We start from the raw sequence: 19,595 nt of genomic DNA on the forward strand, positions 1-19,595 counted from the left end.
TGCTTGTCACTTGAGCAATGCAAATACACATCAGTGTAGTGTTTTGAAACAGATGAACACATGACAGATTAGATAAGACATGTCAAAATGAACATATGAAACATGACATATTTTCTCTCTTTTCCAACAAGACAGTTATCTAGCTTGTACAGAACAACTCAGGTACAGGATAGAGTGACTTTAAGTTTCCCAATCACTTAGTCTCTATACCTGGCAGGGCGTATTATTGCTCGGCCACTGCGTGTGTAACATGTGGGTGTGTTGTCCATACTTGCAGGACTAGAGTTTTGTGGGGTGTCATTTGCTGGTGGCTCCACTGGCTCTTGGGTGTGAACGGACAGTTCATCTGGGTCCATGGGTGTGTCCTTGAACAGACTTGGGTGTATTTTCCTCAGATGTCTCCTGTTCCTCCTGAGCACTTTACCATCTGGTGTTTGCACAGTGTAGGAGCGTGGTTCCTCTCGCCGATGAGTTACAACAGCTGGCTCCCAACCGCGCCTTGTTTGCATGTGCACAGTCTCGCCTGGGGTCAGAACAGGCAATGGTCTTGCGTGCTGATCATAGTGGCGTTTCCGCTTTGATTGCAACCCGCGCACTTTGTCGTGAATGTTCTGTGGGGTTGACTGCCTCAACACAGCACTGGTGCATGGCAGGGTGCTGCGGAGAACCCGTCCCATCAACATTTGTGCAGGTGACACACTAAGTCCTGTGACTGGAGTGTTCCTCAAAGACAACAGCACTAGATGTGGGTCTGTTCCAGTCCGTGCGGCTTTCTTAAGTGCATGTTTGACAGTCTTTATGGCTCGCTCCGCCATGCCATTCGAAGAAGGAAAGCCGGGACTGGAGAAAGTTAGCTTTATCTCCCAGGATGCTGCAAACGATCTCATCTCGTGGCTGGCGAATGGAACATGATCGCTCACTATCTCTTTGGGAATTCCGTGTCTTGCGAAGACTGATTTCATCTTCTGAATCACAGAGTGTGCCGTTTTGTCAGGTAAGTTAAGAACTTCTGGATATTTTGATAAATAATCCACTAACAAAAGATATGGATGATCGTTCAGTTCGAAGATGTCTGCTCCGATTTTCATCCATGGCAGCTCTGGAATCTGGTGTGGAATAAGCGGTTCAGCCTGGTTCTTTGGCTGCATTTGCTGGCATTGTTCACACTTTTCAAGCATGGTCTCTATGTCGCGTGACATGCCAGGCCAGTACAGCACTCTTCTTGCTTTGGCTTTTGTGCGCTGCACGCCTTGGTGGGCAAGGTGCAGCTTCTCCAGGATCACACGCCTGAAGCTTTGGGGTATTACGATCTTGTCCCCGATCATAATAATGTCATCGTGGAAACTGATATCGTGTCTCATAGGCCAGTAGCTGTGGAGTGTTTTGTCTAAACTCTTCCTTCTGGGCGGCCATCCGTTGAAGTGTCTTTCGCGCACGGCTTGTAGTACGCTGTCTGCTGCCACTGCTTTTTTCAGGTCACACAGTGTTTTCTCGCTCAATGCTGCTGTGGCCTCCAGAGCATACACAACTCTTTCATCATTTGCGTTTTCACTCACGTTTCCGTCGTCACTGGTAGTTGTGGCACGTGAGAGTGCATCGGCTATGAACATGTCTCTGCCGGGGGTGTATGTGACGGTGAGATCATATCTCTGTAGTTGCAGCAGCATTCCTTGTAGCCTCGCTGGTGCCTTGCATAGCGGTTTGCGCACTATCGCCTCCAGGGGTTTATGATCAGATTGCACTGTCACTGGTCTTCCATAGACATACTGGTGGAATCGTTTAGCGGCAAACACAATGGCTAGCAACTCTTTTTCTATTTGTGCATACCTTTTTTCTGTGTCTGTGAGTGCTCGTGACGCGTAACACACAGGTTGTCCGTCTTGTAATAGGCATGCGCCCAGCCCATCTTTTGAAGAATCGGCCTGCAGTGTTAGTGGTTTCTTGTGGTCATAAAATCTCAACACTGGAGCTTGTGTGAGCGTCGACTTGAGCGTCTGTAACGCTACTGTGTGATGTGGCTGCCACTGCCACACTGTGTCCTTCTTGAGTAGCTGTCTCAAAGGTGCTGTGAGCGATGCTTCATTTTGGATGTACTGTGCCAAAAACTTCGTCATTCCCAGCAGACGCTGAAGGCTTTGTTTGTCTTCTGGAGTCGGCATGTCGACAATAGCTTTGATCTTTGAAACATCTGCTTTCTGCCCTGCTGCTGTGATGATATGGCCCATGTATTTCACTGTGTCAACTTTGAACTGAATTTTGTCCTTGTTGAACTTCACGTTAGCTGCTCTTGCTTTCTCCATGACCTTCTGCAGGATTTCATCGTGTTCGTGCTCTGATGTAGCTGCAATTATCATATCATCTGCAATGATAAATACACCAGGAATGTTGCCGAAAGTCTCACAATTCTTTTGTTGAAAGACCTCGCTGGCTGATTTGATCCCGAATGGGAGTCGGAGGAAGCGATATCGGCCCCAAGGTGTATTGAAGGTACAGAGCTTTGATGACGGCTCGTCCAGCTTGATCTGCCAGTATCCATCTTTTTCATCCAATATGGTGAAGATGGATTTTCCTGCTAGCTTGCTGCGAATGTCCTCGTGTGTGGGAATGGAGTAGTGCTGGCGTTTAACTGCTTGGTTCAGATCACAAGGGTCCAAGCACACCCTTAGTGTTCCGTTCTTCTTCTGTGTGGCGACAAGACTGTTGACCCAATCTGTAGGCTCATTGACAGGCATTATGACATCTCTGTTTTGTAAGTCCTGTAGCGTCTTCTTCAGCGCATCCATTATGGAGAGTGGCACGTTCCTGCATGCGTGAATCACAGGTGTTGCATTTGGGTCAATATGTATGTGGTGAAGCCCAGGGAACTCACCTAAGCCTGTGAACACATCAGCGTACATCTCCACAAGTTCTTCCGAGGTAGAAGGTGGTTTAGCTGATTTCGGTACAGAGGATGTCATGGCAAGGGTCTCAACTCGTTGCACCAGATGGAGCTCTTCACAAGCTTGTCCACCTAGGATCGGTTTATCTGCATGGCTTGATACAAGAAAGTCAAACACAGCCTTGTGCTTCCGTGCTTCACACTCAAGAGACACCACACCATCTGCACGTATGCGGGCTCCACCAAAAGCTATGAGTACAGTCTTTGTGGGCTGTAACCGAGGCATATCTGGTAACTCGTCATAAACTGATCTGGGGAGCACATTTGCGTCCGCACCTGTGTCTAGCTTGAAGGTGAGTGGTACGTCTCCGATTGTCACACTTTCATGCCATTTGCCAGTCTTGTGCTTGTCGCTGGATACCATGCCGATGTATAGTGAATCGCCATCAGTTTCAATGTTGTTAATAGTTTTTGTTTTCTTGAAGTGTCTACTCTTCTCTGCGCTAGCTCTGCACACTTTTGAGAAGTGGTTATTTTTCCCACACTTGTGACATGTTGCCCCATAGGCTGGACACTGTCGGAATGCGTGTTTGTTGCCGCATTTGTGACAAACTGTTTGTTTGTCGTTGCTCAGTTTGTTTTTACTGTGTCCTGATTTAATGTATCCTGGCATTTTTCTTAATGCGTCCACTGACGTGTCTTGGGCTGCAGTTATTGACTGCATGGCCTGAATCTGTGACTTGGCCACTTCTGCTGATCTGCATATTTCTATCGTCTTGCGCAGTGTGAGGTCGTTGTCACGAAGCAATCTCTCTTTTAGTCTTGCGTCACTTATGCTGAACACCAATTTATCCCTGATCATGTCGTCCTCATTGATCCCAAATTCACAACTTTTACTTCTCTGACGGAGTTCCGTGACATATCTGTCCACTGTTATATCCGCCGACATTGGGTATGACCAGAACTTGTGGCGTTCAAAAACAACGTTCTTTCGTGGACTACAGTATTCCTTAAACGTTTTCAAAATGTCCGCCATTGTCAGTGCGTCTCCGGTCGGGGTCACTGTGAGCGTGTTGTACACTTCAAGCGCTTCTTCGCCGATAGTGTGGAGAAGAATGGCTATTTTAACCTTTTCATCCTTCTCCAACGCACCCGTAGCAGTCATATACAGTCCGAATCTTTGTTCCCATCTGCGCCAGGTCTCAGATAAATTGCCTGTGAGCAGTAGCGGTGATGGGGGCTTGAATTGCTCCATGCCGTTAGCAATGGCTACTGTTAGCTAATCTACGGCTAGCTTACTCACGTCGCGGTCCCTGTTCACACGGTCTTGCCGACTTCTGACACCATGTTGTGACTTTATGCAGTGTTGCTCCAACTGCCCGTGTAGCGTGGGTTGTGGTCAACAATAACTTTAGACCAAGCACAGAGGACTGAGACGAGGCTATGGTGGAGGTCCGGACTTTTACTCCATAAGCTCAGAACACATACAATAACACAGTACCACCTACTGGTGGGAGGTAGTAATAGCTGCTGCTTATTACAATATACCACAGTCTCCCATACAATATATGAGAGTGTTCACTTGATTTTCCTCTGAGCTCGCAGACAGATTACTTGCCTGACGGAATCTCTCGAAGCGACGGACCCATCTTGTCCATTCGTGTGGTTTGGAAAAATCAAAGGGCTCCGGTGGTTGGATGCTAAACGTAGCGCTGGGAGTGCTAGCCGCGGTGCTAACTCCTGCCCTCGGACGATCGTCTACGTCGTCATTCGGCATTTTGTTCCCACCTTCCCCTTCTCCTCACACTCGGCAGATGTATGGAGTCTTACGAGTCACACAGCACTTCTGACACCATGTGTGATTCTTACTCTGAATCTGAATAAGTACGCGGGACCACTGTGTGCGGTAAGACCATCTCTTTTACTTCCTGTATTACCATCTACCGGCATGCATTGCCAGTGCGTAACACGTGATTACACAATCAAACAGTGAACACATACTGCCCATACAACAAATGTACCAGAGACAATTATGAATACACCACAAAAATTAGAATTCAATAAGAATAAATACAGTACACAACTGTACAGAATAGAATAAAATAAAATACTATATACAGTAGAATAAAATAAAATAAATATACAATAAGATAAAAATAGAATACAAATACAAATACTATATACAACTGAGTAAAAATACAACGATGACAGAAAGGATTATTGCACTTAGTATTATTGCATATGTATGGAATGGAAGTTTAAAACAAACAACAGAATTAGAATGAAAACAACGGAATTTGAATGAAAACAACGGAATTAGAATGAACAGAACAGAATTTGAATGAAAACAACGGAATTTGAATGAAAACAACGGAATTTGAATGAACAGAACAGAATTTGAATCAAAACAATGGAATTTGAATGAAAACAATGGAAATAGAATGAACAGAACAGAATTTGAATCAAAACAATGGAAGTTTAAAACAAACAACAGAATTAGAATGAAAACAACGGAATTTGAATGAAAACAACGGAATTTGAATGAAAACAACGGAATTAGAATGAACAGAACAGAATTTGAATCAAAACAATGGAAGTTTAAAACAAACAACAGAATGAGAATGTTCTGTTCATTCTAACGGAATTAGAATGAACAGAACAGAATTTGAATCAAAACAATGGAATTTGAATCAAAACAATGGAATTTGAATCAAAACAATGGAATTCGAATGAAAACAACAGAATTTGAATGAAAACAACGGAACACAAGGATTTGCTTCTGGATGAAACTACACCATTTCTAATTCTATATATATATAATTCTTGATGTTCAACTATTTGAATATGGATGTCCAAGCTGCCCGATACTCTCAAAAAAAGAGTAAAGCTTTAAAGATATTTAAGAAATCAGAGGAATTTTGAATTAATGGATTTTCACTTTTTTGCAGGTTGATTGCAAAACCTAAAAACCTACATGGAATATTAGTCGCTAATTTATATCCTAATAATTCAAGTTAATGTATTTGTGTAATTCATGGCTTGAAAGACATGAAAGACAGTGGGAAGTGACACCATAGCTCAAACAAAATAACAAAATCTTTTATTTGAAATTACTGAATCTAACTAAAGTTATCAGAGATAAGTCCGTGAGCAAGTCAGTAGTGTTGGCATGTGTGTTAGCACTGTGAGTGGGATGTAGCTTGATTGAAAGATAAAACTGATATACAGGACATGCAGTGCAGGCAGAGTCTTCTTCTGAGGGAGCACATGGAGTGTGTTTTTATACTGGGAACACTGGGCTCCAGAGTGTTCCCGATCCCTGATGATCCAACATCATCTACTGCAGCACCTGCAACACATAACATAGACAATCTGCTGACCCAGCAGACAAAATTGGTGGGGCTGTCACATCCCCTCCCACAAAGTTGGGGACAACAAAACGCAGACGAAGTAAACTCTCAGCGCAAAATAAAACTACCTCAACCTTAGCAGCACCCTGCTTACACACAACAGCTGCAGGATGAGAAGACATGGGGTCACCTGGCCAGGCATAACAATTGCATCAGCTCCTTTTTGTTCTTGGCACAGAAACCATTCTACAACAAACAGCTCAGTTTGTTGTGGCCACACCTCACCCTGATTGTATTAAGAGTAACATACCTGGAGGCGTGCATACAAATGATTACACCTGTCAGCCGACACCCAGTGAAAACACTATTTGATTGTTTGATTTGGCCTTCCAACCTCTATTGTGTTGAATAATGCGAGTTTGTGAAGGTGTATCACCAAACAAACTTGGAAAGCTGTTTATTAGCAGCAACACGTTACTTGCAGGTGGCTGAACAAAGTCTCTGACTATCTAAGAGTTTCAGTGTTTTTTAACTGTACATAAAGTGCTGCCTGATTCCCCCAATCAGAACCCACCATGCAAGTCTGCAACAATGACAGGCTGAACACTCTGACACAGAAACCACAAGGAAAACTGAACTTCCCAAACCTTAGGGAATACCAGTAGACCATTGTAAGGAAGTAGACGTACTCTACCAGCTCTGCGTGTTAAACACCGAAGAGGAAGCTGGTTCTCCCTTCACACTTGCTTCATCTGGATTCTCAAATTGCACATGCCCTAGCTTGCATCACAGCACAAACTGCAAACATTTCTAGGAAGGTCTCTTCACGCTCAGCTCGTGCATTTTTTTATTTTATTTTTTTTAAGGGACGGGATTTATAACTGTCGCTGAAGGAGCATCCAGCTAAATGTTCACCCTAGCTTACCAACTTTACTTCGTAGCTCAACTCAACGCAGGACGCGCTGCCATACACACTTTCCCCTGAACCAGATGCACCCCATTCAATGGAACAGACAATCCCAACCCCATACCCTGAATCACCAGTATTGGACTTCTCTCTGACAAAAGGGATTACTAACATGTGAATAAACATCCTTACAGCACCAGAGTCCCTCAAGATTCCAGTAGGCATCTTCTCAAAGAAGATTTTCTGTCAAAGAAATAAAACATCTTATATAGAAAGTGAGTCAGCAGCATCAGAGGGGAGTTCTGCACAGGCTTCAGAAACAAAAAATAAGCCAGAAACCACACTTGCAAGTGAAACCACTAACACAGCAGATTTCACATTGACTTGTTTTGTTTTTATATGAAACAATTTGCTTTCACATGCCCTTTTTTAACAGAAGTGGCACACTTGAAATCACGCAAGTCTGAGACCTCACCCTCGAATTTTCTAGAACATGAAGACAAATAATCCCTGACCAAAAGCACTGTCCTTAGAGCCAAAGACACCACACCCATTGTCCCTGATCTTGTGATGTGACAGAGCATAGTCACCTGTTAATGCAGCCGCCTCACCATTTTCATCAGCTGCTCTATTACATATGATGCATTACGGCAGGGAATGGCATTTTTAAAGTGTTTCACAACAAGATCACACAATGGTTGAAATCATTATGCAGCTAACGTGACAGTAGTAGTACTGCTGCTACTGTTCCTAAACTGTTGGTAATGGCCCTCGAAAATGGCTCCTTACAATGGCTTATCTGTGGTTTTCAGTCATGTGACAGGAAATAACATGACAGGAAAAACATTACTCCATTGCAAGTCCAATAGTGGACAACACTATAGGACAACTGTTTTTTTTTTCACCTGTCTTAAGCAAAGACTACTTGAATCCTATATGCACAGAGGAAAAGCAAAGATATGAAAAGAAACCACAAGTTTTGGTGACTTGTGACCCATATTCTAACCCAGCAGCTTTATTTAAATCCCTGAAAGTGGCGACGTCTCTCCGTCTCTCTCTGACCAGTTCAGTCAGACAAGGCAGGAGACCAGTGAGCAACCATATGACAACCACTAGTTGCAAAGCGAAAAATGTGTATTTCTTAGCCAGCTGTGAGTTATTGCTCGTGGTCCCTATGAAACTGATGCAGTTAGCCAGATCCTCATTAATGCAAGACTAGAGACTCAGTGACTCCTGATAACCACAGCCACAAGAGAAAAGTGTATATTGTGTACATAAGGTATATACGGTGCTGCGCTGAAAACCACCACGCACTTGCTGTAGGTTCTAAGCGGGTTGTCGTTGTTGGCATTTTTTTGCATGGAAGATGGCAACTTGTCCACAAACTACGCGCCTGTAGCAATGTGCCAGCAATCAGAGCAACCACATGGAGATTTTGCTGCAGCACCTTCTTTATGACCTACTTCACTTGGTAACATCTACCTCCAGGAACAACTTGGCAACAGATCCTAAAAAAGCATTTTTCCCTAGCAACCACTGACTAGGCCACTGAGACCTTATCACCACCAAAGTAGCTCAGCCCTTGTTCTTTGTGTTTGTTATGCACTAATGACTGATGAAGTTAGGGAGTGTCCAACACCTGGGCAACAACCTCACAACCACAGAAATTCTGTGGGAACAAAATCTGTGTACCGTGTTCACCACACCACCACAAAAGCAACCCAGCAAAGCTCAAAAGAGCAACGCTACTATACATAGCAGGAGGAAAGAACTTCAGATAACAGGAGATTAAATCATAGAAAAACAATTAAATATTTAATTTGAAATGAACAGAATTAACCAAATTAAACAACACTGACTTTTTAACCAGATAGTCTGACTGAACTATGAGATTTACTGATGAAGAGTTACAACAGACAGTCTGGGGGGAGTTATTCTTCAAAGGAAGCAAGGAGTGTGCCTTTATACTGGGAAAACTAGGCCAAGGCATTTCCCAATAACTGGCAACCCAACCATAAATACTGAGCACTCCCAGTACAAAACAAACAAACAAACAAACAAACAGAGACAACCTGCCAGCCCAGCAACCAGAAGGCATAGGTCACACACTCTTCTCTCTCAATAAAAAGTTCAAACGAGGTTTTCGTTTAAGGCCTGAAGTGAATCACAAAGTAATCTAGCACACAAGTGTTGTGAAGGAAAACCAGTGCAACCAGCTCAAACAGGTACAGACATGCAACCTCCACACCAAAAGCAGGTCAGACATGCACTAATATACCCAGGTTCGACCTGTCAATTTCATTTGACAGCTGATCATTGACCATCCTATTGGTAATTCTACATGCTGTCAGTCACGTTTACCTCTTATTGTTTCAGATATCAAAACATTTATAAAGTAAAGCTCAGCTGGATTAAAGCCGTCACAGTTTTTGATCAGATTCTAACAAAAGAACTTTGTGGTATTTGCCTTTTTAGACCTGTAGTCCCTTCCATGCACATTATTCACATCCACTTCACTAAATGCTGAGCCCACTGTCTCTGTACACCTTCTTCTTTGAAGAAGAGGAAACTCTTTTACCACGACCAGATCAAGTTAGATTAAATAGTCTTACTGAGGTTAGACCTTGGCAAAGTTGAGCTTTATTTGTCTGTTTCTAATATTTCTCGAGTGTTTTCTGTCAGTGAGAAAATGTCCACTTTCAGCTCTTTGGAGACCTTGACAAGAAAATGGTGCTGACAGGGCAGTGACCATGAAACACAACACAACAACACTTAGAGACACACGTGAAAAAACTGCCCACACAAGCGACAGGAGGACACAGAGAACCCGCATAAATAGTACGGCAGCAGGATGAATAACAGTGATTCACAGGGATTTGCTATTATGTCAAATTCCATATTTGGTGTGTGAATACAAATTCAAAGAATAGATTTGTGGAAATAAAAATACAGGTCTGGAGGGAAAAAACTAAAAAGTTTTTGTATTACTATAACCTCACCACTGAATTGGAGAAAGGGCCATGCTACAGCTCACATTCAGCCAATCACAGTGCAGCATGTCGCATTCGCTGCGATGAGTCCACGCTGTCAGAGCTGCAGGGAATGAGAAGCACAGTGAGAGGGAGCATGTAGAACAAGTAGGACACACACACACACACACACACACACACACACACACACACACACACACACACACACACACACACACACACACACACACACACTAAACATAGTGGACAAGCCTTCGCTTTCCATTAAGTTCAATGCTGCCCTGAGGTTGGCATAAAAATACACCACAAAGAAGGGGACACAAACAGCACCAGTGTGTTTGTGGGTAAGGCACTGATCGTGTCTCCTCACCTTGTACTGATTATCTCTGCAAATATCATTTTAGCAGCGAAACCTAATAACTGTCATGTCAGTGGGTTCAGTTTAATGCTGTACTAAAAAATTACATACTAATTGCTACGAGAAATTAACAATTTGTGCAAAGCAATCTCCTAGACGCGATTAGTCCAAGAGATTGCTTTCCCAACCCCCCTCTCAAAGTCATTCCAGTTCCTCGGAAACTGGAAAATGAAATCCAGTAGAAATGTCTGACATTTCATCGGAGGAACATTTTCATGAGAACAAGGACGACGCTGAGCTGATTCTATTGAAATGTGAAACATGTATGTCCACACAAGACAGCATTCATCTAAGCAGGACATGTGATTATGTGATTCCTTCAAAAACAAAAGGCATCCTCCGCCTTAACATGCCCCTCAGGACTTACACCTGTTTCACACCAGCAGTGTTCTCCCACTAACCCAGAGCAGCTGAGCTCATTCATCTTAGAATGAAACAGAAAACTCCTAAACCTTAAAATGTAAACATCACTTCTAAAGCTCCTTGATGAACGTTATATCCCACGCCTGACCCATGATTCCAGGTTTAATCACTGGCTTCATTTTTCAAACCTGGAATCTACGGACATGTATATGTATTTGAGTACTTGCAAGCTTGATTACCAAGGTGTGTCCGAAGACTTTATAGGTGAAAGTGATATACAAAAAAAAACAAAAACAAAACTAGAATTTCCCACACCAAAAGTAGAGCACAGATTTCAGATTCACTGCTGAATAAATCACTATATTTGTCAGATAACTGTATTAAAATGCTCCAAAAGGTATTAAAATCACAAAGTCTTAATGAAGGTCCATTTCAGTGCAGTAAACTTAAGTTTCAGTAAATTTTAAAAGTGTGACTTGTATAAAAAAGTATGTGTTATGTGGTTGTAAATGCTGACATTAACTATGAAAAATGTAAACAGTTGTAAACACTCTTTGAAAACCTGTAAATGTCTCTGTGTTTAAAGGAATATGGGAGTCTTTTGGGGCTGACTTGATTTTAATGCCAGTTTGGGGAACCTGGCACTAACGTACAGCTGATAAAGCATATAATTAGGGCTGGATCAGGTGACCCTGAACCCTAGGCTGCTGGGGGCTTCCCATGACGCAATGAGTTTTTCTTCTTATTTAGTCACCTTTCTCACTCACTATGTGTTAATAGACCTCTCTGCACTGAATCTTACTTGTTATTTTTCTCTCGCTCTCTTCCACAGCATGTCTTTTATCCTGTCTTCCTTTTCTGACCCCAACCTGAGCCTGGTTCTGCTGGAGGTTTATTCCTGTTAAAAGGGAGTTTTTCCTTCCCACTGTCACCGAGTGCTTGCTCATAGGGGGTCGTCTGATTTCTGGGGTTTTCTCTGTATTATTGAAGGGTCTTTAACTTACAATGTAAAGCACCTTGAAGAGACTATTGTTGGGATTTTTGGTACTATATAAATAAATGTGAATTAAATTGAATGTTTAAAGCAGCATCAGTCCTCTAATCATTGACAACAAATCAACAGTGAATAAGTTAAAATCTGAAAAAATAGAGTGCTGCTCCCTTAGGGCAGCACATATAGTTCAGATTCTTTCTCTGGGCTTTGCATGCATCCTTGATCACACACTGTACTGTACTGGCTTGTAACCACAAGTCACATTAGCTCACTGTCACATTAAAGTAATACACATGCACATTCTTCTGCAGAGATTACCAGTCATCAGTCGAGTGATACACAGTAACATTAGTTTGATGTTTTTGCAGTCACTCACAGCAAGTAGAAAACAAGAGCTCCTTATTAAACTGACACAATAACATTACAATGCACTTTGTGCCAGAGGATAAACCGGCTCCTGTACAGATGTGTATTTACAATGTGATGAGTTTGCATCAGTAATATACATGCACTTTGCCATGCATGTTCATTCTTACACAATTAAAGCTAATTTGTCAGAGTAATTTAGGACTATTTTTACTACCTTGTGCTAAATAACACAAGTCCATGTTGCTAAACACAGCTATATCTCACTCTCTTCTATTGCAGGCCCGTTTTCATGCTGCTTTTGACAAATCACCACATTAAATGTGGCCATTTTTACCCGCGCCACACTTCCCACTGCTTATTGGTTTAAGATAAAAGTGCAATATTTTTCCATTCATCTATTTCCGTTCATCGATGTGGCGCACAGCCTTCGACCACACGCACGCTGAACACACACTCAACTGGGCATTCGGAGCTGTGCACTCGCCTCCTCTTTCTCCTTGGTCGTTAATAATGTACTGGTGGCAATACTGAGGTTACTGACCCATAGCCAGCCCATTAATCAAACAATACAACTAGCATATGATCATAATAAATATGCTCCGGATAAATTTTTTGCAGTCGGGAGAATGATCCCACTGTTTTCCAAAGGAGGCTAAGACCAGAAGGACAAATATGACAGAAAACAGATAAGATTAAGTGGAGGTATTTACACAAACAATATATTCCTCTAGTGGAAAATTCTGTTCTGGACAATCAAAGTGCATTCACATCCAGACAAACACATCATCCATACAAAGCTCTATATAGGCAGGTTCCCTGTGTGGTTGGTTGCTACATTAATAATATAATTTAAACACATACATGTTTAATTGGCTTTACAGATATATAATCTTCCAGCTGTCTGTGTTCACTCATTAAACAAGGATTAATTGCCACATATGAAATGTGTAAGTGATTGGGTCACATCTCAGGAGACTGAACTGCTCTGTGCTTTCAATAATCTGTGCAATAGGCCGTGGGTTTGCTGGAATGTTACGATGTGGTGTTTTGCTGACCTCTACAGGTGGTGGGATGGAATTGCACCAGGACGCGGTAAAAAGGTGGGGATCCTCAGTAGTTACTGTACTAATATACCCATGAAATTTTGAATTTTGGTGTTTTTTAAACTATAACCTTGTTCTGACATGTTTTGTCTCTAAAAGACACATGAACTTTTACTTGTTTTTAGTATTTGAATCTTTGTATTCCATTTGGTTTGTGGGATTTCTCTTTTATGCGGTTTATGTATCTGTTTCTCTGCATGTTTGAGGGTTCATTTGAAAAGATACTATTAATGTGATGTGTATGTTCTTTACCATAATGGAGTTCAATTGTTGTTCAATTTAGAAAGATGTGTTAGATTTCAAAAACATATTAGTATTACACAGTGCTTATAAAAGTCTAAAGAGCTTGGAAAGAAAAGCATCTGGACTTCTTTAAGTTGCTTGAAGGCGTTTCACCTCTCACTCGAGAAGCTTGAGTCCCAGATTTAAGTCCTAGGGAAATGTCCCCCAAGAGGGACTTGTACCCCCTGTTGATCCTCTACCTAATCACACGAGTCAAGGTGTGAAAACGAGTGTAGGCCACAATCAGCCAAGGTTTCAGGTGAACCCGCTGTGAAACCTAGCCCCACTCTACCCTTCCTGAGGTCAAAAGGCCCAGGATGTGAGTGGACTCTCCACCATTTGACCTTAGAACTGAAGAAGCTTCTCAGATGAGAGGTTAAATGTCTTCAAGCAACTTGAAGAAGTCCAGAGGAAAATGTAGCATTATTAAAAGAGATGAAAGCTCACCAGCTGTTTTATCAATCATTATGACACCAGAGATATGTTTTCTGACTAAAAGGGACTTGAGTAGGGCACCGGTTTAGCTCAGTGCATTGACCTGGTGCCTCTGTGCCATATGGTTGAGAGCGGCCGGCCCGGGTTCGAGTCCGACCCGCAGCCCTTTGCTGCATGTCTTCTCTCTCTGCTCTCGCTTTCCTGTTGTTTCTTCACTAAATCTATCAAATAAAAAGCTGAAAAAGGCCCCAAAAAAGTGATTTGAGTGACCATTCGCATCGTGACATGTTAGAATGAGTACAGGTCGACATTAAAACACATCAGCTATTTTATTTTAGCCACGTCTGCATTTATTGTTTGTAACTTTGCAACTGAATATGCCTGTGTAATCTAAGTAATCTAAGGAGCTTGGAAAGAAATGCATCTGGACTAATGGATGAAGGTGTCAGCCACCCTCTTCAGTGCAGAAGTTCCTCCGTCTAACCTCACAATACAAGAAAAGAAGGCCGTCACATCCCTGAGCAAAGACCAAAACATCACTATATTACCAGCCAACAAGAGGAGGTACACTGTTGTCATTGACCGCCCTACATACTACCGTCTGTACCCAGGGGATTCTATACCAAGTATTTACGGGCTTCCAAAGGTCCACAAAGGAGTCTCACTCAGACACATTGTTACCAGTATAAACTGAGCCACCTACAATATTTCCAAAAACCTCCCAACATCCTAGTACCCCTTGTGGGGAACATCACTCATCACACCAAAAAGTCCACTGACTTCACCAACAAGGTCCACAAACGTACACTTAATCCACAGCGTCCTTTGATGTGGTTGTTCTTTTCACACGCATACCTGCAACTGAGGCAGTGGAAACTGTCAGAAAACGACTACAACAAGACAACTCCTTGGAAAACAGAATCAGCTTCACCCCCGATCAGATTTTCTCACTGTTAGACCTCTGCCTTACCACTAGAGCAGGGCGATATGACCAAAAATATTTCTTACGATATACATTTGAAAATTTGCGATAACGATATAACTGACGATATAATTGACACTAGACAAAATACTTTACAACTCCACAACTTTATTAGTGCAAAAAACAAAGCATCAATGTATTTTCACTTAAACAAGCAGCTGTTTTTACGTGCATTAAAGTTATATAAAAATTAACAGTGCAAATGCAAATTACTTGCTGAAAGTTTAACCCAGGGGTCAGCAACCTTTAACACCAAAAGAGCCATTTGGACCTGGTTTCCACGCAAAAGAAAACACTGGGAGCCACAAATACTTTTTGACATCTAAAATGAAGATAACACTGTATATATTGTTTTTTTTTTACCTTTATGCTTTGTGTGAACAACTAAGGTGTGTTGCTTATGAAATCCTTGAAGTGCTACAGAGAAAATTACATTTTATTTATGTAATTAACACATTTTGAACTCTTAAAGAAATATAACAAAAGGAAAGACTCCCAGCTGAACTAAAATGATCCGTGTAGCAAACAAAAACTGTTATATCGCCTTTGGGCTTTTGGAGCCTTGACCGGACTTTTAAAAAATAATTGGAAAAAAGCACTATGCTGCTAAAAGATGAAAAACAGATATTTGCAAAATTCTGCCTAAATATGTATTTTACCTGGTTAATGTATGTGGCGGGGCATCGTCTGCAGCGCCGCTGCAGGGGAGGCGACGCACCTGAGCGGCACCCACAATCACGCCTCGCCATATTTACGTCTGTGCTACCTATGCTGTTGTGTTGGTGTGTGTCGGGCTGTGAGCTGAAAAGCTACAGCCGGCTATATGCGTACAGCAACCGTGTGTGAAAAGTGGTCAATAAAGAGATGCTGAAAAGCATGTTCATGGAAACATCGTCGGGTCTGCCTTAGTATGTTTACAATGGGACTTCTGGTCCCGAACCTCTGCGCACAGCGTCTGCAAATCGGGGCTTTTATCTAGGGGTGTCAAATTATCGCGTTAATTGCGATTAATTAATTACAATGCTATTTAGCGCGTTATGTTTTTTAATCTCGTTAATCTAATTTTTAATCTCTTGACGTCATTGATTTTGTATGAGAGTTGCTATGTTATAAAATCCATTTTTATGTGCTGGGCTCCTTGTGCTTGACTTGTTGGGGGTGGAGTCACGTCGTGAGGTCAAGGTGAGAAGTGGTGATTAGCTTACAGTGTGGATATGGAGGCGCATCTGAGAGTTGTTGGCCCAATGAACGGGAAATTTGTATTTCATAAACGCCCCGACGGCACCATTGACAAAGGTAAAGTGGTCTGCCTAGAGTGTAAGAAGGAGTTTGCTTACCACCGAAGCAGCTCAAGTTTGGCCTATCACCTCAACGCAAAGCACCCAGCCGCGAGTGCAGCAACAGCTAGCAGTGAAGACGTTAGCAATATAGCAAGCCAGAGCAAAGCTTTTCGCCAAACAAAACTAGAGAATACCCCTCGTATGAGCAAGTCTGCGACCGACAGGCTGACTAATGTTATTGCCAAGTGGATAGCGATGAACTGTAGGCCGATAAATATAGTAGAGGACAAAGGATTGACAGAGGTGTTGCAAATTGCGTCCAATGACCCGTCATACAAGCCGCCGTGCAGGACTACAGTAACGACCAAAATCAGCAAAATGTACGACGGCGAAAAGAAAAACAAACTTGAGATTTTGGCGGAGGATTCTCCCAACTGTGTTGCTATAACCGGAGATCACTGGACCTCAGCTGTGTTGTGGGGATGGAGCTGGACTCCCTCAAGGTGGTGTCGGAGAGGCGGATGCTGTCCAAGATAAAGACAATGTTGGATAACACCTCCCACCCACTCCATGACATGTTGGTCAGTCACAGGAGCACGTTCAGTGAGAGACTGAGATTACCGAAAAGCACCACTGAACGACACAGGAAATCATTCCTGCCTGTGGCCATCTCCCTGTACAACGCATCCACTTAACACACTGTTTGCTGCTACAACTACACATGTTTCTTTTCCAAATATTTATTTATAAGTGACTTATGTATGTATGTATGTATATATATGTATATATTGTACTATTCTTAGTTAGCGTATTGTCTGTCTTGTCTTAATGTTGGTTTAAAATGGAGCACTGTAACAAAAAATAATTTCCCCCAGGGATCAATAAAGTATTCTGATTCTGATTCTGATTCTGATTCTCAGCTGGCAACCACAGCTATTTTGGGGTGACTGGACACTTTATTGATAGTGAGTGGAACCTCAACTCATTTGCACTGACCGTCATGAGAACAGAAACCAGGCACTTTGCTGATAAATGCGCCGAACAGTTCCTCAAGGTAGCAAATGACTGGGGTATTGAAAACAAGATATCCACCATTGGCACAGACAGCGCAGCAAACATGCTGGCTGCTATGAGAGCACTTCCATATGAGCACATCGCCTGCAATGCTCACATTCTCCAGAGGACCATCACGGTATGTCTCGATAGCAGTGGTTTTGTCGGTGTACTGGCAAAGTGCCGCAAGATTGTTGGTCATTTTAAACAAAGCCCTGCGAGTACCACAGAACTTAACCAACAACAAGTAGCACTCGGAAAGAAGAGCGATCAACTTATACAGGATGTACCCACCAGGTGGAACTCGACTCTCGCAATGGTCTCACGCCTCCTATGTAACCGAGAGGCTGTCCAGGCTACGTTGGACCAACAGAACCACAGGTTGGTCTTGCCAACCGAAGCTGAGTGGGCGAAACTGCAGAGGCTGGAGCTCCTGCTTGAACCATGCAAGTAAGTTCAAATAAACACCTTCCCATTTTAATTATATAAACTACTGTTACATGTGTAAAATCAAAATTAATGAACATAACAAGGAACTTTTAAGGACAATTAAATTGGAAATCAGTTACACTTTGATTTAAATGAATCCAGCTAGGTTTATTTAGCAAACCTCTCCACCTCTGCAGGTATGTGACAGAGCTGCTGGGTGGTGAGGCCTACGTCTCTTGCTCTGTAGTGCTGCCTGCTTTTCGCCATCTGTACCGTGTCATGGACATTACTGATGATGATCCTGCCTACGTGGTGAAGTTCAAGAATGCCTTCCAGAAGGATCTGGCAGCACGACGAGCTAATGGCAACGAGATATGGTTCGAGGTGGCCACAGCATTGGATCCACGGTTTAAGGATTTGAAATGTCTTCCAAGAGAAAAGAGGGAACAGGTAGGACAATAAGGTTAAGCTGGACTAATGAGTCCAATTCATTATCAAATCAAACTTTTATTTATTATATGGAACACAAAGTTCTTTACAAGATTAAATAATAAACAAAAAAAAAGCACTTAGTTTTAATCACAATCATTCATTCATTCATTCATTCATTCATTCAGGTGTGGACCATTCTGGAGAATATGCTCCAGGCAGCAGAGCCCAGAAGAGCAGATAGTCTCCAGCCCTCCACAGAGGATGATGGACCAGCTCAGAAGAAGAGGAGGAGCGAACTCCTTCTGGGGTCTGACTCTGACTCAGAAGATGGAATTGAGTCTGGAGAGCTGCAGCGCTACAGAGCAGAACCCAGCATCAGTATTGATGACTGTCCCCTGCAGTGGTGGTATGCTCACTCAGGAGTCTATGAAAAGCTGTCAGTCCTAGCACAAAAGTACCTGGCCTCCCCAGCTACCTCTGTACCCTGTGAGAGACTCTTTAGCCTTGCAGGCCACATAGTGCAAAAGAAAAGGGCAGCCTTGCTTCCAGAAAATGTTACCAGGCTGGTGTGTCTTAGCGACTGGCTGAGGAAGAAGAAATGAGACACATGTGGTCAGCATAGCTGCTGTGTCATTTGTAGCCTACTAGAATAGATTGCTTGATGTTCAGCACTTTTTTTTGTGATGGAAGAATACTTTGATGTGCTAACTTGCAGCACTGCAATGTCAGTTTTATTTTTCATTATCTGAAGCAGAGGAATTTCAGTGCTGTATTGCTCAGAAAAGAGCAACTCTGATGTGCTAACTTGCAGCACTTAATTTATTTGATTTTATTTGTATTTATTTTTCCACTTATTTTACAAAAGAATACAACAGTATGTAAATGGTTGCATCTGTTTAACGTTTGTTAAACAATAAATGACTTTATAAAGTCACTTTCTTTGTTATATCAGTCTTTTGGTCTGCCACAATAAGTTGAGGGCTTTCCTCAGCTATTTTTAGGTGAGATTAAAAAAGAGATTAATTAGATCAATTAATTAAAAATCATAATTAATTAATCTCTATTTTTTTTTAATCTCTTGACAGCACTACTTTTATCTTTACGCAGGACCGTAAGCTGTCATCTGTGAGGCGTGAGCAGTGTTTGTTTATAACATTTCCAGGGGAAAGTGGCCGACATATCCTCAGCATAACCATGTATAATATCCACAAAACTTAAAAAGAGGTTATACACACACAATACCGTAATACTGTGTTGAAGCACAGTACGTATCACTCCGTGAGGCGCCTGCCTACGATAGCCGTAATGCTCCGACAATCCATCCAAAAAA

The 19,595-nt window shown here is 42.3% G+C and overlaps 1 protein-coding gene across 1 annotated transcript; it reads left to right on the forward strand.

Moving 5' to 3' along the window:
* The first annotated feature begins 17,300 nt into the window (after nt 1-17,300).
* Nucleotides 17,301-18,898, forward strand: LOC146613853 (E3 SUMO-protein ligase ZBED1-like). The gene is made up of 3 exons (XM_085378147.1): nt 17,301-17,854; nt 18,031-18,283; nt 18,451-18,898. Exons 1-3 carry the CDS (start codon nt 17,352-17,354, stop codon nt 18,865-18,867), a joined length of 1,173 nt encoding a protein of 390 aa, XP_085234273.1. The 5' UTR covers nt 17,301-17,351; the 3' UTR covers nt 18,868-18,898.
* Nucleotides 18,899-19,595: the final 697 nt, after the last annotated feature.

The sequence above is a fragment of the Diplotaxodon limnothrissa genome, linkage group LG18, assembly GCF_057381915.1.
Source record: "Diplotaxodon limnothrissa isolate DT_005_m linkage group LG18, D_limnothrissa_male_GT1.1, whole genome shotgun sequence".
In the NCBI taxonomy this organism is placed as follows: domain Eukaryota; kingdom Metazoa; phylum Chordata; class Actinopteri; order Cichliformes; family Cichlidae; genus Diplotaxodon; species Diplotaxodon limnothrissa.

Excerpts from the sequence above, each read along its gene's own strand:
- LOC146613853 (XM_085378147.1), top strand. The coding sequence starts at position 17,352 with ATGAGAACAGAAACCAGGCACTTTGCTGATAAATGCGCCGAACAGTTC. Across the intron at positions 17,855-18,030 it reads CTCCTGCTTGAACCATGCAA|GTATGTGACAGAGCTGCTGG; the intron begins GTAAGTTCAAAT and ends CCACCTCTGCAG. Across the intron at positions 18,284-18,450 it reads CAAGAGAAAAGAGGGAACAG|GTGTGGACCATTCTGGAGAA; the intron begins GTAGGACAATAA and ends TCATTCATTCAG.